Genomic DNA, 24,292 nt, shown 5'->3' on the forward strand with positions numbered 1-24,292 from the left:
AGCTTTTCGAAGCGGTCTTAGCGCTTCGCTTTCCACTAATTGATCTGATGATATTTTTTTCTAAATTTTAGCGCACTATTCTTAGCGTAAAAAAGCGGCGTGCCGCTACGCTTGACGCTTTAATAGCGGTAAAATCGCTATTGTAGCGAGTTTATTCCGCTAAAAAAGCGAATGAAAACCACTATTATAGCGAGGGGATTGTTTGCTCTTCCGGCGGCAAAAAGTCATGATTTGAATCCTTGGTATGTCGGCATGTAGACTTATTCAAGATTGAGATTGTGTATCATCTAGTATGTATTTCATTTTTGTATCGGTCCATTCAACTACTTGTGTATCTAGTATGTGTAGTAAATATGTATTCATTTTTTTATCTGAGCTATCGGTTGTGTATCAAGTTAGTCGCGAGAATAGTGATATAATGTATTCAATTGGATAGGATAATAAAGGAACAGGAAGTGGTGAGATTCAGAATTCGTTAAATCTCGCTGCTGAACTTCGGAGATTTTTTGGCTGCATCAAGAATCGCATGACAATCATCGAATTTTCCTTTAGCTCTGACTCCACTGCGAAGCCAAAGATGACTACTGATGCATCTTTCAATCGTTTGAGGTGCAAGGGAACTACGAACTGTGGTACAAATATCGGAAGCTGCAGAGAATGTTCTCTCGACACATGCCGAGCTGCTTGCACATGACAAGTAGTCTCGGGCCAGGGAAGACAGGACAGGGAACGATGCTGATTGAGTCTGAATCCCAGATGTGGAAAGGGATGAAGTGGTCAGTGCTGTGCGATACAGGGAACAAGCAATCATGCAGCAAGACTTACCTTCCACCACAGGAGGACATTGCCTTTTATACCTAACGAAAAGTGGGTTGCATGATAACAATTCAACTCGTCTTCGCTGTCGTCCAGCCCAGCTTGTGTTGGAAAGAAGTTGTACTCAGAGTCAAGTTCTTCAGGATCTGTAGTTGTCTGCGACTTCTCTTCAGATGGAGGTGGAGTCGATGGTTTGAGGGCAGCCTGACGGTCCTTGAATTTTTCAAGAAGGAGAGATTGTGCTTCACGGTGATGCATTGAGAATTTGTTTGAAAACAGGAGGAGCCTCCACGCTGGATGCAACATCGTCGCCATGAGGATCGGTTCGCATTTGAGCGCAAGATCTTGATACTTGGTTGCCTTTTTGATCATTGGATCAAACATCGCCTCTAAGACAGTTCCACTGTTTTCCTGTTTCATTTGAGAGAGGTTGTCAATCAGTCGGCTATATTCATATAGCACCATTGAGCAAGATGGGCCTTCGCCCTCCATTCGCTTTGTTAAATCGAGGAACCCCTAAGACTCAAGAGCAAGACAGAGTTGTCAGATCAGCCGACGAATCAAAAACAACGTCCTGATATCAGCAAAAAGGACGACCTGATATCAGTACCGTACCTTCAGAACCCTATTGAGGACTTTGATGTTGTCCCATTCTTTCGATGTGAACTCATAGCCACTGAAATGGTTACCCTTTCCGTTTTTTGTTTCGTTGACAAGAAGTTGATTAACGACCTGTGAACAAGAACAAAATAAATCACCGAGACTACCATTAGTGTCAATGATAGTCGATTTCAAACCTTTTACTCACCTTTTGTGCATTATATGCTCGATTCCGACTGTCATATGCAATATTCCATCGTATTCCGTATCCCCCTATGATTCCGGGGCCCTCATACCCCAGCTTCTCAGCCCAGACTTTAAACTCGGCCTGCTTTGCCGGAGAGCTGCAGATGCGACGGCATACGTAATCAATCTGTTGTACGAGGAGAGCACTCAAGAAAGTCAGAATAATGTGCCAAAAAAGACCTAGAAATTGCTGACCTTCTTTAATGTAAAGCCGATCCCACTATCACTGTACTTCCCTTTAGCTTTCTTCTTGCTAGGCACCCCTTGAGCAATGACATTGTCTTCGGGTTTACCATCTGAATCGGAATCGGAGACATCATCCGGATCGACCTCTTCCTTGTCTTCAGACTGCTCGAGTCCGTCTTCAATCATCTCACCTTCCTCGGTGATTGTTGCAAGTGTTGGAAAAGATTCGGGTTTTTTTGGGGCTGGTCCCTCGGCATTTGATAGATTGATTGCGGCTAGGCCGGCTCCTAGGATCAGCGATAGTACATGACAGAAACAACGTTGATGGTTGACTTCTTGATCCCAGAACGTCCCATCGTGATTGCGGATGATTTTGGATAGCTCTTTAGTCATGGTGAAGTTGTTCGATCCCGAGTCGGTTGTTTTGGCTAGGATGTAATTAAGAGTCAAAAGGACAAGCCAGGCAAAAAGTAAGATCACTGATTCATTGACCGGTTCATATTGAAACAAAAAAATACTTATCTCATCGTGAAGACCACTCTTGATCAGAACTCGAGCAAAAGGGAGAGCAAGATACTTTCCCTTGTGATGCCAGGATATGTACTTCATCAATAGGTGCTGGCATCGATATTCCCAGTTCTTTGTGATGTAACACACCGATATGCCAAGAAAGGCCTTGTGCCCACCTTTAGTCGTCCAAACGTCGGAAACTAAACTGATTTTAGATTCAGAAGCCTAATCAAACACATCAGACATTTCAAACTCCGGAACTAATTTTGTGAATTTTAACATACACACAAAGGAAAGAACTTTACCTTGATATCATCCAATACACTACACCGAAGAGCTAGATAGAGATTTTGCGCGGTAGTTGCTGCCCAAGTACGTGAGTATATCTTGGTGCGCATCTCCACGTAATCAAACGTGATCCGAAGGATTGCGTCTTCAAAGCGAGCCCAAGGTAGCGAGTGTCGTACAAGCCAAAATACCAAGAGCTTGTTGAAGGTGGTGTTGTCGAAGCGCCCTTTGGTCACATATGAGGCGACAGTATTGCCGGGTTTTTTATCCAACTCAGAGTTCTCTTGAGCATTGGCTTGAGCTTGCTGAGCAGCCGTGAGGGGCAATTTTGCACCAGCACTAATAGCTTTCGGCCTACCTGGACATGCTGCTCGAATCGTTCCTTTAATGTTTGATCCGTCGCGATGTATCTTGAGGTTGTAGTAGGAGGAGGTTGAGGCTTTGACAAGTTTCGGGCACCAGAGACAACTATAAGATAAAGTGGATTCAATCTGGTCGAAAAATAACAGGATACTATCAGTTCCGTCCTTGTGAGGTGCTACCTTCTTATCGGCCTTTGATTTCAACGTGCGGGCGGCGGCCTTCTTGTTTTCTTCATCAGAATCTTGCGTCATATCGTAGATTTCCTCAGGACCAGATGGATTGTTGGTTTCTTGGGAAGAAACAAGTTTCTGACAAAAATAAACACCCAGACCAATGGCCAAAGGCCAACTCAATATAAATGAATTCAAATACTTATTTCTTCGGCCGTGGAACCAAGAACTACATATTTAGCTAATAGAACACATCACAACTCACCGGGGTAGTGCTAGTCTGACCTGAACTTGGAGTATTCCCATTTTCTCCGATTGCAGGACGTTTGGACTTATTGGCTGCATGCGATGAGGATGACTGCGGGTTAAGGGCTCTCCGGGAGTCTGATTGCGTCAGAACAAAGCCAGGGGTCGAAACTTGGGTTTTCTTGCGCGCAGATTGTCTTATTGTTGGTTGGGCAGCAGGTGGAGCATTGGAAGGGGTAGTATCACCCGTGATTGGTGCTTTCGGTAAATTTTCTGGAGTAATTTCTCAAGACATATCAATGCAAGGAGAGATGAGGAGCTCTAAATTCTGGGGGATCGGTATGTATGGGGACCAGGTACACAACAGGAATTGATCAGATGCAAAATTTACGCTTGCTGGTGAATGCTGAGCATGTCCTAAGTAATCACGCTTCACCTGGTGAGCCTGTGGGTGGCGAAGCGCAGAACCGCTGCGCTATCTGCAGATAAGCCACTACGCTGCGCCTAACCACTACGCTGCGGGCGCTCCTTTTCCGCTGGTAGCGCATAGAAGCGGCCTCAAGCCGCTTTTACGCTGACGCTCCGCTAAACTGTAGCAAAAGCGAAAAAAGTCGCTGCGCTTCGCGCTGATCACATCTGGCGTAGCGAAATTTCCGCTGCGCTAGCGCTATCAATAGTGATTTTGCGCTATTGCTATCGCTTTTTGTAAATTAAAAAAGCGGCCACCCGCTTCGCTGCGCTAAAACGCCGCTTTTCTGAGCGTAGCGTAGCTCTTGCGGTGTTGCTTCATTTATGCACCCCTTGCAGCTGCATGCAGTCTTCTGACCCCATTTCTGCACTGCTTGCATTAGTCTGACATCACTCATGCACCCCTTGCATGAAGTACCCCTGTATTTGACATTTCCCTGCTTTGTTTATGCACTCCTTGCATTAGTATGACATCATCTTTCATTTCTCACCCCACTTTTTGCCTGTATTTAGTATCTTCTGACACCACTTGTACACAGCCCACCAGCTAAAATCCCTCATCCAGGGTCCCCCTTGTAGCTAAAATCCCTCACATTTGTCTATATAAGGAGCTCTCTCCCCCAGTTGTTTTTTCCTCAGCTCAGTATTCCCCAGTTATTTACATACCACCCTTCACACTTACCATCACCACCACACATCACTACAACCCTTATATTTGCAAATAACCACTGAACTCACTCTCAACTCTCACATACCTGTCATCGAACAACTTCATCTGGAACTAGACCAGACCTATCACTTGATTAAAACTTGCCAAGCTTAGCTTGGTGGGTCTTGTTATCTGATAGTATAGAAGGGCAGAGTTTTGCACCTCCATCATCCCCTTCTCCATTCAGCAAAAGGGTTTCACAACCGCTTTTGAGTCTTACACCAGTGTAATAGCAGTGTCAATGACAGCCAGCAGATTGTCCACACAACCAGGGCTGTCTTGAGGACGACGGAATGGGTGGCATTAGGACAAGCCCCTCACATGCCATAACCTTAAACACCGACCCCCAGGGTTGGTCATAGGTGGCAGACTACTGGCGCTCAGACCCAGGCAGGCCGCGAGCCCAATTGGCAGTCTTATTGGACGGCAATTATTTTTACTTTAGCAGATTGATTTTCTTTGCAAACTCAACAAGCAAAAATATATTTATGTACACCAAGCTGATTGACAACTACAAACATTACATATAGACTACTATTACAAAAATTTTGAGCTTATCATCCGCAATAACGGGCCGTAGGCAAACAAAAAGAGAGCCAAACAAGAGCAAGAGACGACGAAGGAGCAAGCAATGGAGGAGCGAGCAAGCGAGGAACGATGGAGCGGGGAACAATGGAGCGAGGAACAATGGAGCAATGGGGGGAGGAGCAAGAAGGAAGGATGGAGGAAGGAGGGAGGAGTGATGGAAGGAGGAGCGAGGAAGGGAGGATGAAGGAGCAAGGAGGGGTGGAGGGGGGAGCAAGGATGGAGAGGATGAGGGGGGGACTTGAGACTTGGGAGGACAAGAGCATGCCTTTGTACTCTCAAAGTCAAGAAGCAGGTGACGTCACTGGCCCTGCTGTTCAAAGTTGCCCCAAGGACTTGTGCACAGGACCAACCACTATCTGCCCGGGAAACTGACCAAGTTGAGCAGCTCCCAACAGGTCTGGCATCATGACCGATAATATTTGGTCATGTTGCCGGTGTCTAGCGAAGCAGACGTGGTTTTGCCGGGGTCGGGTCCGACCTCACGTCCTGGCGGTCAGAGATGGGGCAGCGCCTCGTCTGCAGGGCCCTGATCAGGCAATTTGCCGTCACCTGGGGTCATTTAGGCGTCAATCCGGCCCGCCCGTTGGCTGGATAGGCTGGATCGTCCTCGCTCGCTCCCGCCGTGGAACAGTATTGTACCAGCTGATCCTCAGCTCTGTGTTGCGATACAGTCCAGAGAAGAGGTTAGGCGGATGACTGCGGCAAGTCAGTCAGGTGGAGCGGGACCGGTACAACCTTGTTTATCACTACATTAGGTTTAGAAGCGTGTATCTAGTCTGTAGTTGTGTTGTACCAATTTCCCTTTTCCTTTTTTCTCCACTCATCATTCTTCCGAGTCATTCCCTGCGCACCTTAATAGGTGCTTAGTCCATTTCCCTCTCATCCCTCTTCTTTGTCAGCCTCCCTAGCTCACAGCCTGCTGTTCTGGTTTCTCAGGTTTTCTTCCTTTTCTTTTCTTCTCTGTTCCTTTCTCCTCTTTTGCTCCCTATGCAATGTCACTCATCATTCTTCCAAGTCATTCCCTGCGCACCTTAATAGGTGCTTAGTCCATTTCCCTCTCATCCCTCTTCGTCGTCGGCCTCCCATCACGACCTCCCTAGCTCACAGCCCGCTGTTCTGGTTTCTCAGGTTATGAGCCCAGCGTAAACAAGCTATCGAGTCCTAGGAGTCCCGGACTTGACTACCCCCTTCCTTCCGATTAAACTTATTCAGCACCATGGCGGATCAAAACTGCGAACAACCCAGTCCAGATTTTTCCCCGCCATTAGAGAACCAGGCGGAGCCTTCCTTCGAGCCGGAAGATACAACTCCGCTGGCGTCGAGTAGCGTCTCATTTCAGTCCGTCGATTCCGAGTCCGACAACCAAATCAAGGACTCTCTCTTGGGAATGGGAGATGCTTCGCATCGGGGTGCTCCGCACCCCCAGTCCCGGGAGGCTTAGTTAAGTCAGAAAAATCCCAGCCAGCACACCACACCAGCGCCAAACCTCAAGCATGCCTTCAAAAGCATGGGCCAAGGAGTGTTCTGCAGGTTGATGGTTGTGCAGAGGTTCCTAAGTGATAATTTTACAGAATTGCTTCTTTTTCCAGTAGTTTCTGGTGAATTCAAAGGGACAGACAACTAGGCTTTTTGGTCTTGTCCAATTTGCCTTTGCCATCAGGTTTTCCTTTTTGCAAGATTGACATGTACCTGATCTGTCACATTGATAATATCTTTGCTCATAGGATGTAAATACAGCAATAATTAACACACATAATTCAAAGCTTCATGGACAGTCAAGAGGGATGATGATGGGGAGCTACAAGGCAAAACATGCGTAGGAAGTGGGGCTTGACTGTTGTATAAGAATGGAAACAAAAGCAAATAGGAAAATTGGATAATTATCAATGTTGCGATCGAGATTATTTGGGGCTGCGGGAAAGTATGTGCATACCGATGGGAGTGATCGTGATGATTCAGCTCTGGGGACCAGTATAAACCAATGGGTTGACTGTGTGGGCGTATTCCCTTCCAGGTTGATCTTGATGAAGCGACCGCAAATCCGGCTCGACTTGTATCATTTCTTCTAGAGCTTCAGCTACGCCTTCAGGAAGACACGCATAGCCCTTGAAACCATGAAAAACTTGGGAGGCTTGTCGTGCATCTGGCGGCAGTAACGGAGCCACGTCGCCTTTTGTCTTCAGGCTCATGAAAAGCACGAGATATGGGTTGGCCATCGGGATTTTAACATCAGAGGATACATCAGTCCATTTGCGATCGTCTTGGGCAAAGTTGGGCTTGGTTGTGGTATTCTTGACTTGAACACCGCAGAACGTGATGTTCTGCTCGTCGAGGGTATTGTCACGCTTGAGATAGATTGTGAATAGTTGATCAAAACCTTTTTGTAATGGTTTGCATTGCACGGCTAGCCCTCGATAAAGGAAGTTTAACAGTTGCCTCGAGTTCGGCGTGTAGGAGATTTGGATGAAATGGTTCCAAAAAACCATCCCGTTTTTCAAGAGATTTGTGCGGTGTTTGGGGGAGAGGCTTTTACCAAGCTCTAACTCGTCTTCTGAACGACCGGTTAAAGCATTCAAAAAGTCGGCCAATTGAACTGAGCAACCGTAAGGTATTTCGACGGGATCTTCCTTCGAATTTCGCATAGCCTTGCGCATCGCACATGATAGAATGATCCTGCTGGCTAGCTCTCCAGCAACTCCCCTGGCATCAAGTCCGAGGCGCAGAGTGGCAGTTAGCTTCTTGATGCAGCAAATGAGCATTTCTTTGTCTGCCAAAGTTCTATTCGCTGCAGATGCCAAGATAAACTGGGAGGGGTAATTAGCGAGAATCAGGTCACGACCGGGTGAGATGTAGTCACAATGAGCTGCATGCGATGAAACTAGCTCGGAGTTCAAGTGCAAAGTGCCGCTGAGCCTTGGCTGGATTGTAGTACCTAGCAATGCGAGGGCTTGATATTCGGTGAGGTTTGGCGGTAGGGGCAGCTGATTTGAACAAAGTAGCTTGGATTGTGCTAAGCTGATGATGTGGCTGAAGACTTCCGATTGGTTAATTGACTCGGCTTGCGCATCGCGCCAGTATGCTCCATAAACTGGAGTTCCATAATTGACCAGTCGAGCGGCCGACGTCAATTCGTTCCAGGATGTAGGTGAATTGGTTGGGACTAGGACATCGAGCGAGGAAATCTGGTATATTGGGTCAAAAAGCCGAACACCTTTTTCAAGACCAACTCTCGCGCTAGGATCGTACTTGGGTGCTGGGTTAAAGTTGGCAACTTGCGAAGTAGTATCGGCTAGTATGGTGAAGAAGCCTTTATTTGGAGGTATATGTGAAACTTCGCCTGACGCCTCAGGCAACGCGCCTCCTCCGTCTCAACCGGTTCAGCCTCACAGTCATCAAGCTCGAGCTCCAGTCCAAACCAACCCTCACAACACAGGTAAGCTTGACTCCTATACCAGTCTTGACTGATGATACAGGAGCTGTACGCTAACCAATTCATTCACTATACCCTCATCTACCGCCTAGGCGAAGCCCACATGCAGGAGGAATACGACCAAACCAGTCATGGCCTAGATACCGCAACCAACCTGGACCCCTAGTGGGCCAGTGCAGAGCGACGACAATCAGGCGCTCTATCAGAGTAAGCCCACTTACTCACATAGCTATAAAAGGGACCAGTTGTCCTGATCCTCTGTTCTTTTCGTCGTCGCGTTTTCTTTCTTCACTATCAGACTCCTATCCAGCACTATTCATCCCTTGCATCCGAAAGATCCCCTATATCGCGACCGCTGCGCTCACTCAACAAAACCTTCAAACACCCTCTAGCGCTTCTACTACCTTCTCAGACCCACTTCAGTATATCGACGCCATCGTCCCGGTATCCTGATTATTCTCGCCCGTTTTTTTTTTCCTTTTTGTCATCTCATTTCCAAGACCCTTTTCGTGTCACATCTTTACTTCTCTATTCACATTACTGTCCTCTTCTTTCTATCACTGCCTGTCACAAGTGCGATCCTGCTCTTAGGTACAAACCAGAGCTCATGTTTTTCTCTCTCCATCTTCTTAGCTCTCATCAACTTTGTACATAAGATCTAATGAAATAAATGCTCTTAGTCACCTGAATTCTTACAGTATATGTTGTAAAGCACGACGAAAATTGCGGAAAAAAGAGAATTCATTTGGAATTTTTTTGGGCGACGAGAGTAATGCCCGCGCCTCATCGATTGCAAGCAATACGTTAAAGGAAGGGTGGATACCCTCTGTTTGAGTGAACATGTCGGCTGCGGCTTTTTTGAGAAGTGTGGACGCCTTGTTGTTTGGGTTCTTTTGAAAAGATCCATAGTGATGATCGATTTTCTTGGAAACAGCCTTGGAAAAGTCGGTTACCTCTTCCGGTTGCAAATTCTTCGGGCAATTGTAATCAAACCATTGCTTCAGGAGCTCTTCGTTCGGCGTACCTTTATGTTTAGAAAAGAATTCGGTCACCACCTCGAAGATAGCGATGAGGAAGCTTTCATAGTAATTGGTCAAATCTGCTACTGTATCTGGTGTCATGCTAGAAGCCAGCGCTGATCGGGGTGGCTGCCCGTCGGAATCTTTATTGCGAAGGCAGATATAAACTACGCATACATGCTCGGATAGCTTGCCTAATGATCGAGTTTTTCCACAAGTCGTTGGGCCAACCAGGGAGGTGTACGGGGAATGATAGCTGTTTTCGTCCCACATCGCTGCTTGTTTTCGAAGTTTTTCCAACAGTGGCTTAAGAATAGTGTCTGATTTCAAGAAATCACCGTCATAACCTTTCTTGATGATCTCGACGCTTATGCCGGATGCTAGGGCCTCGCGGGTGGGTTTGTTCAGTAGAGATTTCAAATAAAGCTCTGCTCCGTTACCGCGACATTTCAGGGCTTCACTCATTTGCGGGACGGTGATCGCTTCGTTGGTGGAATAGCCCGGGTGATTTCGCAAGAATGCAAGTCGGACAGCTTGGTCCTTCAGGCGTTGCTTGTCAACCCGCAACCGGCGACAGAACCCTTCCAACGGCATATCTCCAGCGAGGAAATCTGCCCATCTCAAGCGGAAGTTTTCCTTGGTCAAGACAGTGTCCTGAAGCAATTCTTCAGAAAAAGAATCAAGATGGTCAAGATACTTCTTGACAAGCTCGGCTGGGAAAGAAAGGAAGAAAAATCATCAGTGTGAATGTTAACGAGGAGGAATGGATGGATGTGAAAGAATCAACGTACCTCCTGCCTCATTCCAAAACAATCGAAAAGCTTCCTTCGAATTTAGATCTTCCTCTGGAGAAAGATTGTCCCGGAAACGTTTGAATGCCTGATCACTGTTCAACGGTTCAACTTCGGCAAAAGGCCGTTTGGGAGTCGTTGGTTCCATGGGCAAGATTTTGCTGGGCTTCAAATACCGCTCCTTTGGGGTAGATCGAGGTCAGAGTGGAGCTGGGGTATGAATATGATTAAGTGTGATGAGCATCGGGGACTTACTTTGAAGCAAGTGGTTCGTGGAGCAAAACTTCTGAGAATCGAGGCGAGTGTTCTGGGCCAACTACAGTCGTTCTAATGATTAATGGGAATGGGAATTTGTGGTCGGAAAATCCCCACTAAAACAGTGTAAGACTATGCGAGACAGGTGTGCAGCTGTGACAGCTGTGTGAATGGCGCGTGAAAACAAAGGTGAAAGCTCAAAAAGGTACGTATGTACACCCGGGGAGTCCTTCCACAAGGATATCCCGTGGAATCCACGAGGAGTCCACGTGGTAGCCGCGCGCGAGGTCGGACCAGCGGCTGTTGGTCCACACGTTCACGGGGTCTCCACCAAGTGGATCACGGGGGCACCTCGTGATGGCCCCGAGGATTCCACGGATACTTACAGATGCGTACCCGTGGAATCCACGTGGCCACGTAGGCAGGCCAGTGAAAAATTAAACTCCTTAAATTCACCGGCCCTGTGACAGGTACAAATTTTGGGCAGCGCTTCCCCCTGTACCGGGGATAATGACGCACCCACAACTTGTACCAGTTACAGAACCGAAGAATTTGTGGAGTTTAAAAAAAGGTATACGCGAGGTGCACGATAATTAGGCCCAAAGAGGCATCAATACCACCTCACGATCCTTGACTCCAAACCAAACACATTCCCCCTCCTCTTTATACCTTTCGGTCAGCCACGCCCATTGCCATTGACACACACGCTTTCACCGCCCAAGCTTTTGCCTGATTGACTTACATTACCTTTTTTAATGCATTACCTCAATTCTCGACATTCCAAGCATCCCAAACTTCCATATGCAATTGTACCTATCTCATCATACGAGCACCACATTCCTATTCCTGGCTTCCAACAGCCACAATGACGCAATCACCAGTCATGATTACCCTCCGCCTGCAATAGTGACACCACTATTCCAGGTGTCAATTCGACCAGTCAAACCCAACCTACCAAAGTCGCCAACTCACTGTTTCCATAAGCAGTTGTTACCATTGCGCACAGGCCACAACTACGTCGGTCTCAGGCATCTTTCAAGCGTCCTTACTTTCATTTCCTATCCTCCAAACGCGCGTCGCTCCATTAGTCCGTTATGCAATTCCCTGTTCTTCTCAAATGTTTGTCCCGCTTTTTTCGCGGTACGCCTCGTACTCATTTGACTAACATCTTAAATGTGCCCCTTGCTTCTTGTTTATGCTCAGCAATACCACGGCCACCGCTACCGTCTGGAGAGGAGCAGACACAAAGCTTGGCCCCATCGCTTATTTGTCCGTCATTTTTTTTGCTGTCTCTCTCACAACCACTTCCCTTCCCACCTTTGTCACACTTTCCTCCCCCCCCCCCCCATCCCCAATTTTTATTTGTGCGCAACGCCGCTCCCCATTTTTTTCGGTGTACGACCGACTTGGCGCACGACCGGTCCCCCCAATTCCAGTTTATGTTTCCTGTTCTTCTCAAGCGTCTCTTCTCAGCTTTTTCGCCGTACGCCCCGTCCTCATTTGACTAACATCATAACTGTGCCCCTCGCTTCTTGTCCGGGTGGGTGGTGTTTTTTGGGTTCGGGTTGGTAAACGCGGGATAGCAACCCGGCGGGTGGAGATGCTCTCAGGCAAGAGAGGGACTTAAACGACTGTAAGTCCGTTGGTTTTTTGGCCAAAATTCCATACATTTTACATTACCCACATCTATAGGGGGTTTCTGTTTCCTGTTCTTCTCAAGCGTCTCTTCTCAGCTTTTTCGCCGTACGCCCCGTCCTCATTTGACTAACATCATAACTGTGCCCCTCGCTTCTTGTTTAAGCTCAGGAATACCACCGCCACCGCTCCCGTCTGGAGAGGAGTAGACCAAAAGCTTGACTCTCCACAGACCAAAAGGATTCTGGTCTGACATGAACATGAAAAAATACCAATCAACTTCAGTGAAAATGATCAAGCAATAGCATAGCAATGTGAAGGAAAAAGATACTGTAATTCTCAGAAACAAAACCAAAAAAAACATCTTATGGGCTGAATGATCTGGGAAAATAATTGCAGAAGAGCAATTTATTCTAGTAACATCTCAAACTTAGGTCTAGGGTCAATATATTTGGGATGTTGAATGATTTTTGCGGGAGAAGATTGAGGAGAGTTATCTGGGGTTGCAATATGTCCCTTGGGCTTCAGGATGCTTTCAAAATATTCACCAATTTCTGACAACTCTGGGTAAAGCAAATTTTCAATATGCTGAATATGTTCTTCCAAATACTCCTGTATTTTGATCTGACTCTCCGAGGCAACAGGTGCCTTTTTGAAAGGCTTTCTAGCAAGTACAGAGTCTATGTAAGCTCTTGCTAAGCTACCTGAGTCGGCTGGATTCTTCATGAATTTATTTAATTCAGGATCATATATCTCCAGAGCCTTGTCAAATTGGAATGAATTTGGTTTTGTAAATGAATCTGTTGTGAGATATTTAGACTTGGCATCATGATCAAGTTGGTTTAGCTGTGACTGATTTACCCAAGATGCAGCCTGGTTTGTTATTTCCTGTGTCATTTTTGATGATAGCTCTTTGAGATGTTTGTTCAGATTGGTTTCAAATTGATCCATAACACCTTTTGTGAACTCTTCAGGGGTTCCCAATGCGTTTGAAAAGTCTTGTTTATTTCCAAGTTTATTAAAATCACAGAAACCTGGACTTCAAGATCTAAGTTTTTGCCCATGCTTATTTGCAAAGTGGTCCTAAAGATTTTAATAATCCCCAAATACCCCGGAGGGCACCTCGGATTGACCCTCCAGCTTGTGCCACAGCAACAAGCAAAAGTGGGCTGGTCAAATTGAATCTCAAGGGGGGCCTAATCAAATGATTAGCGCGCTCTAGGGAGGGGGTAGGACAAAACCGGATCCCCTGCTGTTCAACTCTATCCATCGTCCGTCCTTTAAATCACCACTTTCACACTCAAATCGACTTACCGACGACTTGCGCCTCATGCACCCGTGTCCACCGAACCAAACCCCATCACAAGTATTTCGGCCGCCCCCTTGGACCCGTTTTCATGAAACTCGAGGCGCATCACCAGCCCCTTATTTTTTTCTTGGCTATTGAGCACAACCACTGTCGAGTAACGCCCAACCCGCCCACCACTATTGTTGACATAACGACGACTCGCCGTCAGTGCAGCCCGCAAGGCTCAATACCTCCTGCTCGCTTCTCAAATCAGCCTCACCCCCCCAAGGTGCCTGCGGCATTGACAACCATTTGCTCAATTAACAGTTAAGTTTTCCAAACCCTTTGTCCACGCTCCCTGCAACACTCACTAGGCATCAGCAACAGACCCTTTCTAACCCGGTCTTGACACAACTTCAGCTCATCGCCAGTAGAGCCCGCAAAGCTTCATCCCTGCTGGTCTTTTCTAGACTCCGGCCCTCCCCCAAGCCACTGGTTGCTTTGACTCTGCTCGCTGAATAGGCATTTGAGTTGCCCAAACCCTTTGTTGCAGCATCCGCGTACCCCTCACTCGGCATGAACTCCAGCCGGCAACCCCAGGAGAGCGAGAGGCGAACTTTGGCGCTTTTTCGCATGCAAGCTATCCTCAAAGAAATGGGGAATTTACTTGACACCTGTGGCATCAAGATAAGCAGAGCGGACAAAAGAGCTCTAGCGAGATTAAATGTTGAACGCAACAGTGGTGAAGAAATTGCTGTGATTCATCTTTGGCTGACCTCAAGCAGGAGAAAATTCAATAAGAACCAGGGCGCTTTCTTTAACAAAGTACGCAATTTCATCACCAAGAAAAGAGCACAAGAACAAGTATTTTAGCTTGACGGTCCTGGGGGAACCGGTAAAACATTCCTCCTTAATGCCATAATTGATTTCGCCAATACTAACGCGGTTACTTCAGGCAATATGATTGGGATGAGTAATCAGAATGCACAAGCAGGCAGCTCTGGCGCGAGCGTGAGCAAAACTGGACGTTCCCCGTAAGTTTTTTGGATCGGCTTCCTGACCTCGGCCATCCCACTCATCATTTCACGTCTTGCAGAACAAAATTCACTCCCATGAAGAACACACCTCCCAAGGGCTCATTATTTATTAACTCAAAGAAAAGTGAACCTGCTTGCCCGCAAATGAGCTGTTCTCTGTCACCCGGCAAAGGAAAGGGAAAGGCTAAGCAAACCTCAGTGGAGCCATCTGACGACGGTGAAACCGCCTCCAAATAAGATTTTGGTGAGGAGAGCAAGGAAGAAGTCAAGCTCAAGCCGCGTGGACGGCTACGCAAGGACGTCCTCAAAGACGCGGCCAAGTGCATGAAACGCTCTTAAAAGTCTACACTGATCCTGCCTGTATATCTCACTGTCCTTTGAGTTTTCTCGATCACTTGCCGCGCGCACCAAGTTTTGATGACACGCTTTCCTCGCGGTCCTTGCCCTGAAAAGGAGCCCCGAGCTTATGTTTAACTCACGTGGGGGGCCGTGCATCCTGGTACACAATTCTTGATCATCTTTTTATTCAACGCGTTGGGGAGTTTTTCTTAAACCGGACACATGGAAGTTGCATTCTTTGCTTGAAAAAAATCTTTTCTGCTGCTTTTCTATTCCTTGATCCACGACCCCTCTTTTATGAGTATTTTCCAAGAATCTTACTCAGCTTGTGCCAAACACTTGAATTATTTTTGTTTTTGTTTTATCTGACAATCAGGCTCTTTTCTTCCTGATCCTATGCTCTGTAATTGGTACGTCCGCCAGTCATTGTTGCTTATTCCCCTGCCAATGGCGCATATCCTGTCAGGAACTTTCCCTGCGTCAAATTGTTCATAGTATAACACATGTTATTGCCTAATCGCTATGTGCCGCTACCGTGTTCAAGGGAAACTCTCATTGATTTGAGGCGCTGGCGTTTTTGAACTGTGACCTTTGCTGTGGCTCAAAATCAATTGTTATTTGGGCGGCCATTTTACTTAAAACATTATTTGTATGTCAACTTGTGCTCTATGCTGGGTTATATCGTGTTGAACTGATTGTTCCCAGTAGAATCTAACTCCTGCTCACTTTTACCAAATCAAATCGATCTTCCAATTGCTCCCCATCTTCAATAATCACCAATCCTCAATGGATGCCCTAAGCCGAGCAACATATTTGCAACAAATACCTATTCATCAAAGCGCTATAGGACCAAGTAACACCTTCTACCGCACCGTCACAATAACTCTTGCTGTTCTTGGGGATTAGTTTCTTGATCAATTGAGTAGCACTTGCTACGCGGCATGGAGGGGTTTGGGAGTGGCGGGTCTGGGTGGGCAATGGCGTGCTTTGGGGGGGTGGCTATGGGGGGGTGGCTATGGGGGCTGGGGGGGGGGGGGGGGGGAGAGACTCTTGGGGCCTGCAGCGGTGAAGCCGCTTTGGCCTCTAGTAGCTGGTGATATAATTGCTGATTAATTCAATAAAAAATGCAAAATTCAACATAAAGCCTCCAAATTTTTTTAGGCAACCTACAGTGCTGGTCTCTTCAACTGTGAACCCAGAATCAACTTATCCAGCCATTTTCAGCCCCATAATACCATTATATCACTTCATATTGGTCAAAAGTGATATAATGGTATTATGGTGCTGAAGATGGCTGAATCAGTTGAATCTGATTTCAAAGTTGAAGAGACCAGCACTGTAGGTTGCCTACAAAAAAAATTTGGAGGCTTTATGTTGAATTTTCTATTTTTTATTGAATTAATCAGCAATTATATCACCTATAATTGTATTGGTGCCAAACGGGCCCCGTTTGGAGCCAATATAAATATAGGTGATATAATCATTTGTAAATTCAATAAAAAATACAAAACTCAACATAAAGAATTCAATTTTTTTTGTAGGAAACCTACAGTACTGGTCTCATCAACTATGAAGTCAGATTTAACTGATTCAGCCATCTTCAGCACCATAATACCATTATATTGCTTTGTTTTGGTCAAAAGCGATATAATGGTACTACAGTACTGAATATGGCTGAATCAGTTGAATCTGGCTTCATAATTGAAGAGACCAGTATTGTAGGTTGCCCAGAAAAAATATTTGGAGGCTTTATGTTGAATTTTGTCGTTTTCATTGAATTAACCAATGAATATCCAAGTTTACTAAAGACACAGATTTCCCAGAATCCAAAAAAAAAAAAAATCAAGGGTTCCCCCTGTAAATAGACAAAAATGACAAAAAAAGGTCATGGGTTTCCCCAATCTACAAAAAGTCAACCAACAAATGAAAAATTTCTCAACAATACATACAAAAATACAAACACAAAGCAGAGAAGAAACCTCAAATAGCCTTCCAACATCAGCAAAAGTGCTGTGCCCACAGGCTCAGCCCCCAGCCCGTGTCAAGCGCACAGGTCAAAAGGGCTGGACGTGAAGGCCCCCGGCCCGCAGCAAAGGCTGCTGGCCAGTGGGGGGCCCACTCTTTGCCCCTCAAACTGTGCAATTGCAACAGCGGAGGGGTCGGGGGCGATGGATAGATGGAAGTGCAGCATTTCCAATCACCCCAGGGAAAAAGGAAAAGCAAGGAGATGTTCTATTTATCCACAACTGAAAAATCACAATGCTTGCCATTTCCACCTCTACGCCCGCTTGCACGGTTACCACCCGTTGTGGTAGACAGAAAAGTGGAAAAATCAAAAGTTTTTCCTATGCCACATAATTACTTATACTAGGCCTCAAGATACCATCAAATGGACCCCAGAAATGGATTCTACGGCCAATTTCACCCTTAGTCACCACTGGAAGCACCCCTGGACCCCCTCTAGTGTGGAAGTTACACCCCACCAAACACCTATCACACGGCCAGCCCCAGTAACCCAGCTGTCACCTGCCTCAACCCAAGTTTCACAGTAGTACACATATACACATCACAGGATATAAACATACATCTCCCTGTCAGGCTACACTCATTACATATTAACTACATACACTCCTTTATATACATAGTATGACATCATTCACACCGTTTCTACAGCCTCAGACTTTGTGTATACACTAATTCCCTCTGTATGACAGCTCATGCAGTCTACTGTCACCTCATGCATGCGTTAGAAGGTTCTTTTGTATATTCTGACACCATCCATGCACCCCTGAGGGGTCATGACATCATTTGTATCCACTCCCACCAGCTAAAATCCCTCACCCTGTTGTCTAGATTAGCTGAAACCCTAACCCACAAGCCCCTTTGGGGCTCCACTTTTGTCTATAAAAGGAGCTCTCTCCACCCCAGTGGTCTGCTCCCCAGTTTCTCACCCAGAACTCACAAGTCACCCAACACTCATCCACACTCAAATCCTAAAACCCTTATAACCATAAATCAACCCTTATAACAACAATTCAACCCTTATAACAAAGTAATTAAAACACTTACACGTTGCCATTCAAACAGATTTCATCTGGAACAGACCAGACCTATCACTTGATAAAACTTGCCAAGCTGAGCTTGGTGGGTCTTGTTGACTGATAACAGAAGGGCAGAGCTTGCAACTCCATCATACCCTTCACCATTCAGCAAAAGGGTTTCATTACCACTTTTGAGTCTTACACTGTCAAGACCAAATGTTGACATGTACAGTTCCTGCTCCCTATCTACAACATATCTACTGCACCACCCTTGAAAATTCCAGTATGAACCAACCAACGGGTGTTACAGCCACCCACATAGGCTAGATTTTAGATGGGTAGTTGTTAGAGCCACACTTTGCTCGCTGATACGCTCTCTCTTTTGCATTTCTCTTCACAACTGTACGCTGCTGCCACTCCACAATCCTCCAAAACATCACCGAACTTGCTATTTACTACCCTGCATGAATTGACCACCTGCCCTCCTTGCCAACCTTGCCCTGACATAGTTAACCACCCCTGCACAGTGGGCAAACCACAGCTGCCACAGAGTCCTGTCCAACATTGGCCAACCGCCTCAACCTGCAGCAATCAAGCCGATGCAGAAAGCCTAGACTAGGATCACACTCACGCCATCCCAGACCAGCAACCAGCCTCCTCGCCATCCTGCTCACCTTTCTCCTGTGACTACACCGGCCCTGCTGTCTCCATATATACCCAACCCCTGCCGACATGCTGGTCTGATCTGGTGGCGGTGCTAGGATTGCTTCAGTCTTGACGTCTCCAGGTACGCTACGCCCGAGTCTAAGGGCTTTTTTTGAAGCTGGATGCCTGCAAACAAGACCTTGTTACCATCATTGCCACCATCCGGATGGCAGACGGAGCCGCTGATCAACGACACCAAGTTCTCAGAAAGCCTGGCCAACCAGTACATCCACCAACTTGCTCACTCCATCGGCTACCACATCGTTGGATCCGCCCAGCTCAACCACAGCTTCCAGTACCCCTACAATTGCTTGCTGAGCCTCAAGTTCATCACTGAGCAAAGAGGATTTACGAGGTATTTTGTGATTACATGGCAGATCAACAATGGTGCTCATCTGTTTGAGTTCATGGGCAAAGTCTGTCTTCCCCCTGCAAAACATTACCGTATATTAGGGGCGCTTGCAAGGCTGACATTGGGTTTGCTCTTTTTGCTTGTGTGGAAGAAGTAACTACAGCTGAGAAACATGGTTGTCCGGATCTGGGAGACAAAATGAGATCAGGCGGGCATAGTTTGTTCGCTTGGCTCTTTGTCATATGAAGTCCAAAAGGCGACGGGTATCAATCGTCCGATTGAGTTTAGGCAAGAAGAAAGGAAGGTCAAGTGCGAGCTTGGGCACGCCAGCGACCTCGCTGAGTTGCTTCCTGGGCAGGGGCGGGTTGTTCCACCGGTCCGTTTGAGACCACAAAGAAAGGAGGTAGCCAGGCAATAGATCAATTGGTACATTCCATCTAGAGCACAAGGAAAGAGGGCCGGCTTTGTTCATTTGCCTGGTCGTCTGTCCAAGTAGTCCTCCAATCCCAAAAGCAAAGAACTAACACCAGTAATGTTGGACCTTGATGTTCCGGGCAAGGATTGAGATTGCCGCAGTGGAGAGCACTGGAAAAGCCAAGGGCTGCAGAAGCAGGCCCACTTCAATATCTTTGTGCTTCCCAGACATGTTGGTCAAGGATAAGAGACTGACAAGGTGGGGGCAGCATTCTGTCTAGATGGGCATTCACAAGTATGGCATTCTTGTGCAAACTGGGCCAGGACAATAGGTTCAATATTGGATCTCCCCGGGTCATTCTACCTCGCCAGGGCTTTGTCTTTTTCCCTGATTGCTTGGGTGGGACAATTGAGTGGACAAACAACCAGTCCCCCGCCCTCGTAAGTTTTTTGTGCAGCTTGGATTGGACGGTCGGACAACCAACGGCCCTGGCCCCTTTCTCCCTTCTTACAGCTCAGAATACGACCAGACAGACGAACTTATACTTGCTTCTTTTTGATCTTGATTGGACCGGCCCTCCAACTGGCCCCCCTTTTTCTTTCTTCCATGGCTTGCACGATGAACAGATGACGGTCCCCTGTCTCTTATTAATACAACACCGGACCCTTTTTTTCCTTCTTCAACCAACCAGTCAACTGGACGACTGGCGTCCGCCCGGCCAAACAATAACCTACTACCTTTCTTTAACTCTTGTGCTGGCAGTCCTGTGTCCTTACTGTCCCTCTGAACAATCAACAACAAACGATTGCCGGGACTGTCCTTACCAATGACTTCTATAGCTCGCTACTCTTCCAGGTGATTTGCCCAATCATGGGCCAATCTATGTGATTACTCTCAAACATCAAGTCAATGTGAGTCAGCTTGATGCCGTCCTTGATCCAAACTTGTCTAATTGATTTAATCAGAATCACAATCCCAGGTTTATCATTGACTTTGTTATACCAGCTGGAATTAGCACTCTTCACGTAAGCTAAACATCAGCAAGATTGAAATAAAGTTTATCCCATTGTGCCAGCCAATTTGGCTAGGAAAGTATGCTGATGTATATCTCTCACCATGGTCATAGATTTCTTACGTGAACAGTGCTATTGAAATGGCGTTTGGCCTAGACGCGTCACTTTTAGGTCATTGCGCTTGGTTTTACGGAAGCTTAGCGGGGGTAAAGCTTAACAAGGGTTGATCTGTTTTCAACGTGTGAAAGTAACCTTACACTTTGAGATATGTCTTCTATATTCACCTGAGGTTGTTCTATTAGATTATTTCTGCAAGGATATTTGGTGTATTTGAATCAGATTAAGCTTTTTTTTCAATTGCCATGTTACAAGCTCAAGATTCCTAAGAATTTTCTCATTACAATTGCGTCTTATGGACCTTGAGAGCTATGGATTATTCAAAACATATTTGTAAAAATTTACCTGTTGACTGAATTCAAATGACTGTTTTAGTAAACATTTATTCAATGAAGGAGAGTCTAATGGAAGCCCTGAAGTGCACTTGACTTTGAGTCTTACTGTTGGCCTTAGGGTCTAACTGGAATTGGGTTTAAAGGTTTAAAATGAAAGCTGGATTAACTTGTTATGATGTGTAGCTTGAGGTGATTCCTTGGGGAATGGGTGAATTGATGACACAACTGGGATGACAACTAAGAGTGAGGCCATCATTTTCCCGAGTTTTTGAAGGTTGTGGTTTTCAGTGTGGGTCATGTTGTGCATTTTTCCCCTGCAGCGGCGCAGCCGCCTTGGCCTCTAGTATCACCTATATTTAGGCTCTGTTTGGAGCCGATAGATAACCTGGAATTTTGTGACATCTGATCAAGTTTTGGCGGACCTGATCAGATGTCACATAGGATTTCAGGCAAAAAAACTCATATATTGCCCGGATTATATTGGCTCCAAACGGGGCCTTATATTGGCTCCAAAAGGGGCCTTATATTGGCTCCAAAAGGGGCCTAAAATATTTCTGGAACCAGCTGAGGTGGTTTTAAAAATATTTTGGAAACCAATTTGGGTTGAAAAATATCTCCAGAACCATTTGAAATGGTTTTTGAAACCATTTGGATGCTCCTTCTCTCACAGCACGGTTTTTGGGACCTTTTTGGCAAAGGAATTTGTGCACAAACCAGATTCAGACCAATTTGGTTCTGACAACCACTATCCAATCAATTTGGTTTTGACAACCATCCCAAAACCTTTTGGTGCACCCGTGGTGTACACCCCGGACGCACTTTTAAAGTTTTCCTTTGGGAGACCTTCGAAGGGAGTGGCTACATTTGAAAAACAATTGAAGTGCCCTTGTTCAAGTAGCTTTCAAAAGTCATCCAAAGATTTTCCCGATTTTTGGGAAAAACTTCGGATGACTTTTGAAAGTATGAATTTATCCGGCAAAAACCCGCCCAACCAGCAGGTTTCACCAGATCATCTCTTAGGAGCTCAACTCCAATTGCCCTTTGAAAGGCCTTTGGGGGAGAAACCAGCTCCGCCAAATGTCTTCCAAAGGGCATTCAGAGGATATTTGAGTGCCATCCTTAGGGTTCCCCACCCAAGGATATTCAAATGATTTTTGAAAATCATTCAAAGCCATCATCTGAGGCCGGTTGGCTTCAAATAAAGGGACAAGGTTGATCATAATCTTCTTGCTGAGCAGCACGATGCCGGCCTCCACAAGTTCCCAGCCTGCCATGGACAAGCAATGCCCCAATGCCTACCATCACACCAATGCCCTGGCCTCCGCTGCGCAGAAGAATGGCCGCTTCAAGGTAGGTATTGCTTCATGTTTCACGTTGTGCAACTCTTTTTTTTTTTGGCTCTTTGATTGCTGATGCCGCGCGTTTTGTTCCCACCGTTGGCCATCAACACTTCGCACCCTGCCCCCAACGATGAGGTTCAGCCTTCCCATCAAGACCTCTCGCAGTAGGGATGTAAACGGGTCGGGTTTGGGTTGGAAAATGGTGCCCAAACCCAACCCAACGTGAGCACCGGGTGGGGTTGGGTCGGGACAAAACTGCAAATGTACTGCCCAAACCCAAACCCATTAATGAAGAGTTGGGTTTGGGTTGGGTCCGGGTTGGGTCCGGGTTGGGTCTTGGGCCAACCCAAGACAACATAAGTCGTGCTAAATGCACACCAGATTTTTACGCCATCCTTGAAAAACCTGTGTACGCCATCTTTTTTTGGCGTGCAGGGACATGTACACCAAGACACCCTGGACAATTGACCCAAGTCCAGCTCAGAGAAATACGCACCTCCCAGCGAGCTGGACTTTGGCCAGGTCGCCGTGAGTATTCTTCCCTGCAAGCTAAGCTTTGACCAGCTCGCCAAGATGTATGTAGTCCTCTGGGCCAGCTGGTACAAATCCATCTTGCTGAGAGGTATTTATCCCTCTTGGCTGCAAGCTGCTCATAAGTCTAGCTCCGGGAGGTATGCATTCCTCTCGCTGAGCTGCTGACACAGTCTGTCTCGCCAAGAGGTATGTATTCCTCTTGGAGAGCTGATCAAAGTCCAGCTTGCCGGGAGGTATGTATTCCTCTTGGCGAGCTGGTACAAATTCATCTTGCCGTATCCCTCTCGGCGAGTGATTGAGCATGATGTACTTAAATACATACATTTTTGGTCAGACTGAAGCGTGGATAGCCTCATTTCGGGTGGCAATCGGGTTCATGGGCCGACCCGAATGGGAAAAGCCCTGCCCGAACCCAACCCAATTATCTAATTGGGTCTTGATGGGTTGGGTTGGTTTTTTAAAGAGAGGCCTGAGGGCTGCCCAAACCCAACCCAGAACCCATCGGGTCTTGGGTTTTTCCGGGTCAACCCAACCCATTTACATCCCTATCTCGCAGCCTACCTCCGCTGTCAACTCGCAGGCTCCCCCCAACAACAACTCCCTGGCTCACTCCCAAGGCAATGCATTAGAAAGACTCCTCTGCAACACAGTCAAGAGCAAGAAAGCAGCCCTTGCAATACTGATTGAAGTTGGATTGAACGGGGCGGGGCCCCCCAATCCGGTCCCCAGGCTTTATAAGCTAATCACGGATGTCTATGCAGCGTTTCATCCTGATTTCCAACGGCAGGCGGATTGTCAAATCCACTCGGATAGGCGAGTCACCCCAGGGGCGAAGATTCAAATGTGTTACATTCGATTCATGGCCAATCTGAATCGGATTAACCAGCGCCACCAAACCCTCAACAGGCAGAAATCGTTCTGGGATGACATCAATGAGGATCTTGCCAGACTCAGGCGTAAGTCATCTGCCTACGGAGTGGCGTATTCTCAGCTCATCTTCAACCTAGACCAAGCCACCTGGACTGGCGAGAAGACCGTCAACAATGTTGAAGAGGCTGCTCAACAAGTCCCTGATCCACACAAAGAGGTTCAATCTCGCGCGGACACCTTGGTGGAAGAACCAAATGAGGAAGTTGCCCTCGAAGAATAGCTTCTTTTCCGCTTCTTTCCTCTCATCTTTGATTGCTCCACTGCCCCCGATCTGTCTCTATTTTCTATGTTTCATCTCACTTCTCTCGCTGTGCAACGATATACACAAATTCCTACAATACACAAAATATCCAAGATACTACAATACACAAACCTCGTAGAATATCCAACTCTCTATCTAGTAGACACATGCAATACACAATTAACCATAAATCCTCGACATTTTGACACTGTTTTTGGTGAGAGAAATGCAGGAAATGGACCCAAATTCACCAGATGAGGCTGCATCAGAGGCTTCCCAATACAG

The 24,292-nt window shown here is 46.6% G+C and overlaps 3 protein-coding genes across 3 annotated transcripts in view; all 3 read left to right on the forward strand.

The window, feature by feature from the left end:
* Positions 1 to 12,573, forward strand: part of PtA15_2A883 (uncharacterized protein) — a gene marked incomplete at both ends in the record, with an annotated part of 54,360 nt that extends 41,787 nt beyond the window's left edge. Inside the window, one exon of the mRNA XM_053166949.1 lies at positions 12,487 to 12,573. Coding sequence (XP_053018121.1) covers positions 12,487 to 12,573 — 87 coding nt within the window. The remainder of the gene's footprint in view (positions 1 to 12,486) is intronic.
* Positions 12,574 to 18,852: 6,279 nt separating this feature from the next.
* PtA15_2A884 (uncharacterized protein) lies at positions 18,853 to 19,239 on the forward strand (the record flags this gene model as incomplete). The annotated part of the gene is made up of 2 exons (XM_053166950.1): positions 18,853 to 19,146; positions 19,234 to 19,239. 2 exons carry the CDS (start codon positions 18,853 to 18,855, stop codon positions 19,237 to 19,239), a joined length of 300 nt encoding a protein of 99 aa, XP_053018122.1.
* Positions 19,240 to 22,204: 2,965 nt separating this feature from the next.
* Positions 22,205 to 23,986, forward strand: PtA15_2A885 (uncharacterized protein; the record flags this gene model as incomplete). Its single annotated transcript, XM_053166951.1, has 2 exons — positions 22,205 to 22,312; positions 23,924 to 23,986. The coding sequence occupies 2 exons, from the start codon at positions 22,205 to 22,207 to the stop codon at positions 23,984 to 23,986; spliced, it is 171 nt and encodes a 56-aa protein (XP_053018123.1).
* Positions 23,987 to 24,292: the final 306 nt, after the last annotated feature.

Source organism: Puccinia triticina, chromosome 2A (assembly GCF_026914185.1).
Source record: "Puccinia triticina chromosome 2A, complete sequence".
Taxonomy (NCBI): Eukaryota; Fungi; Basidiomycota; class Pucciniomycetes; order Pucciniales; family Pucciniaceae; genus Puccinia; species Puccinia triticina.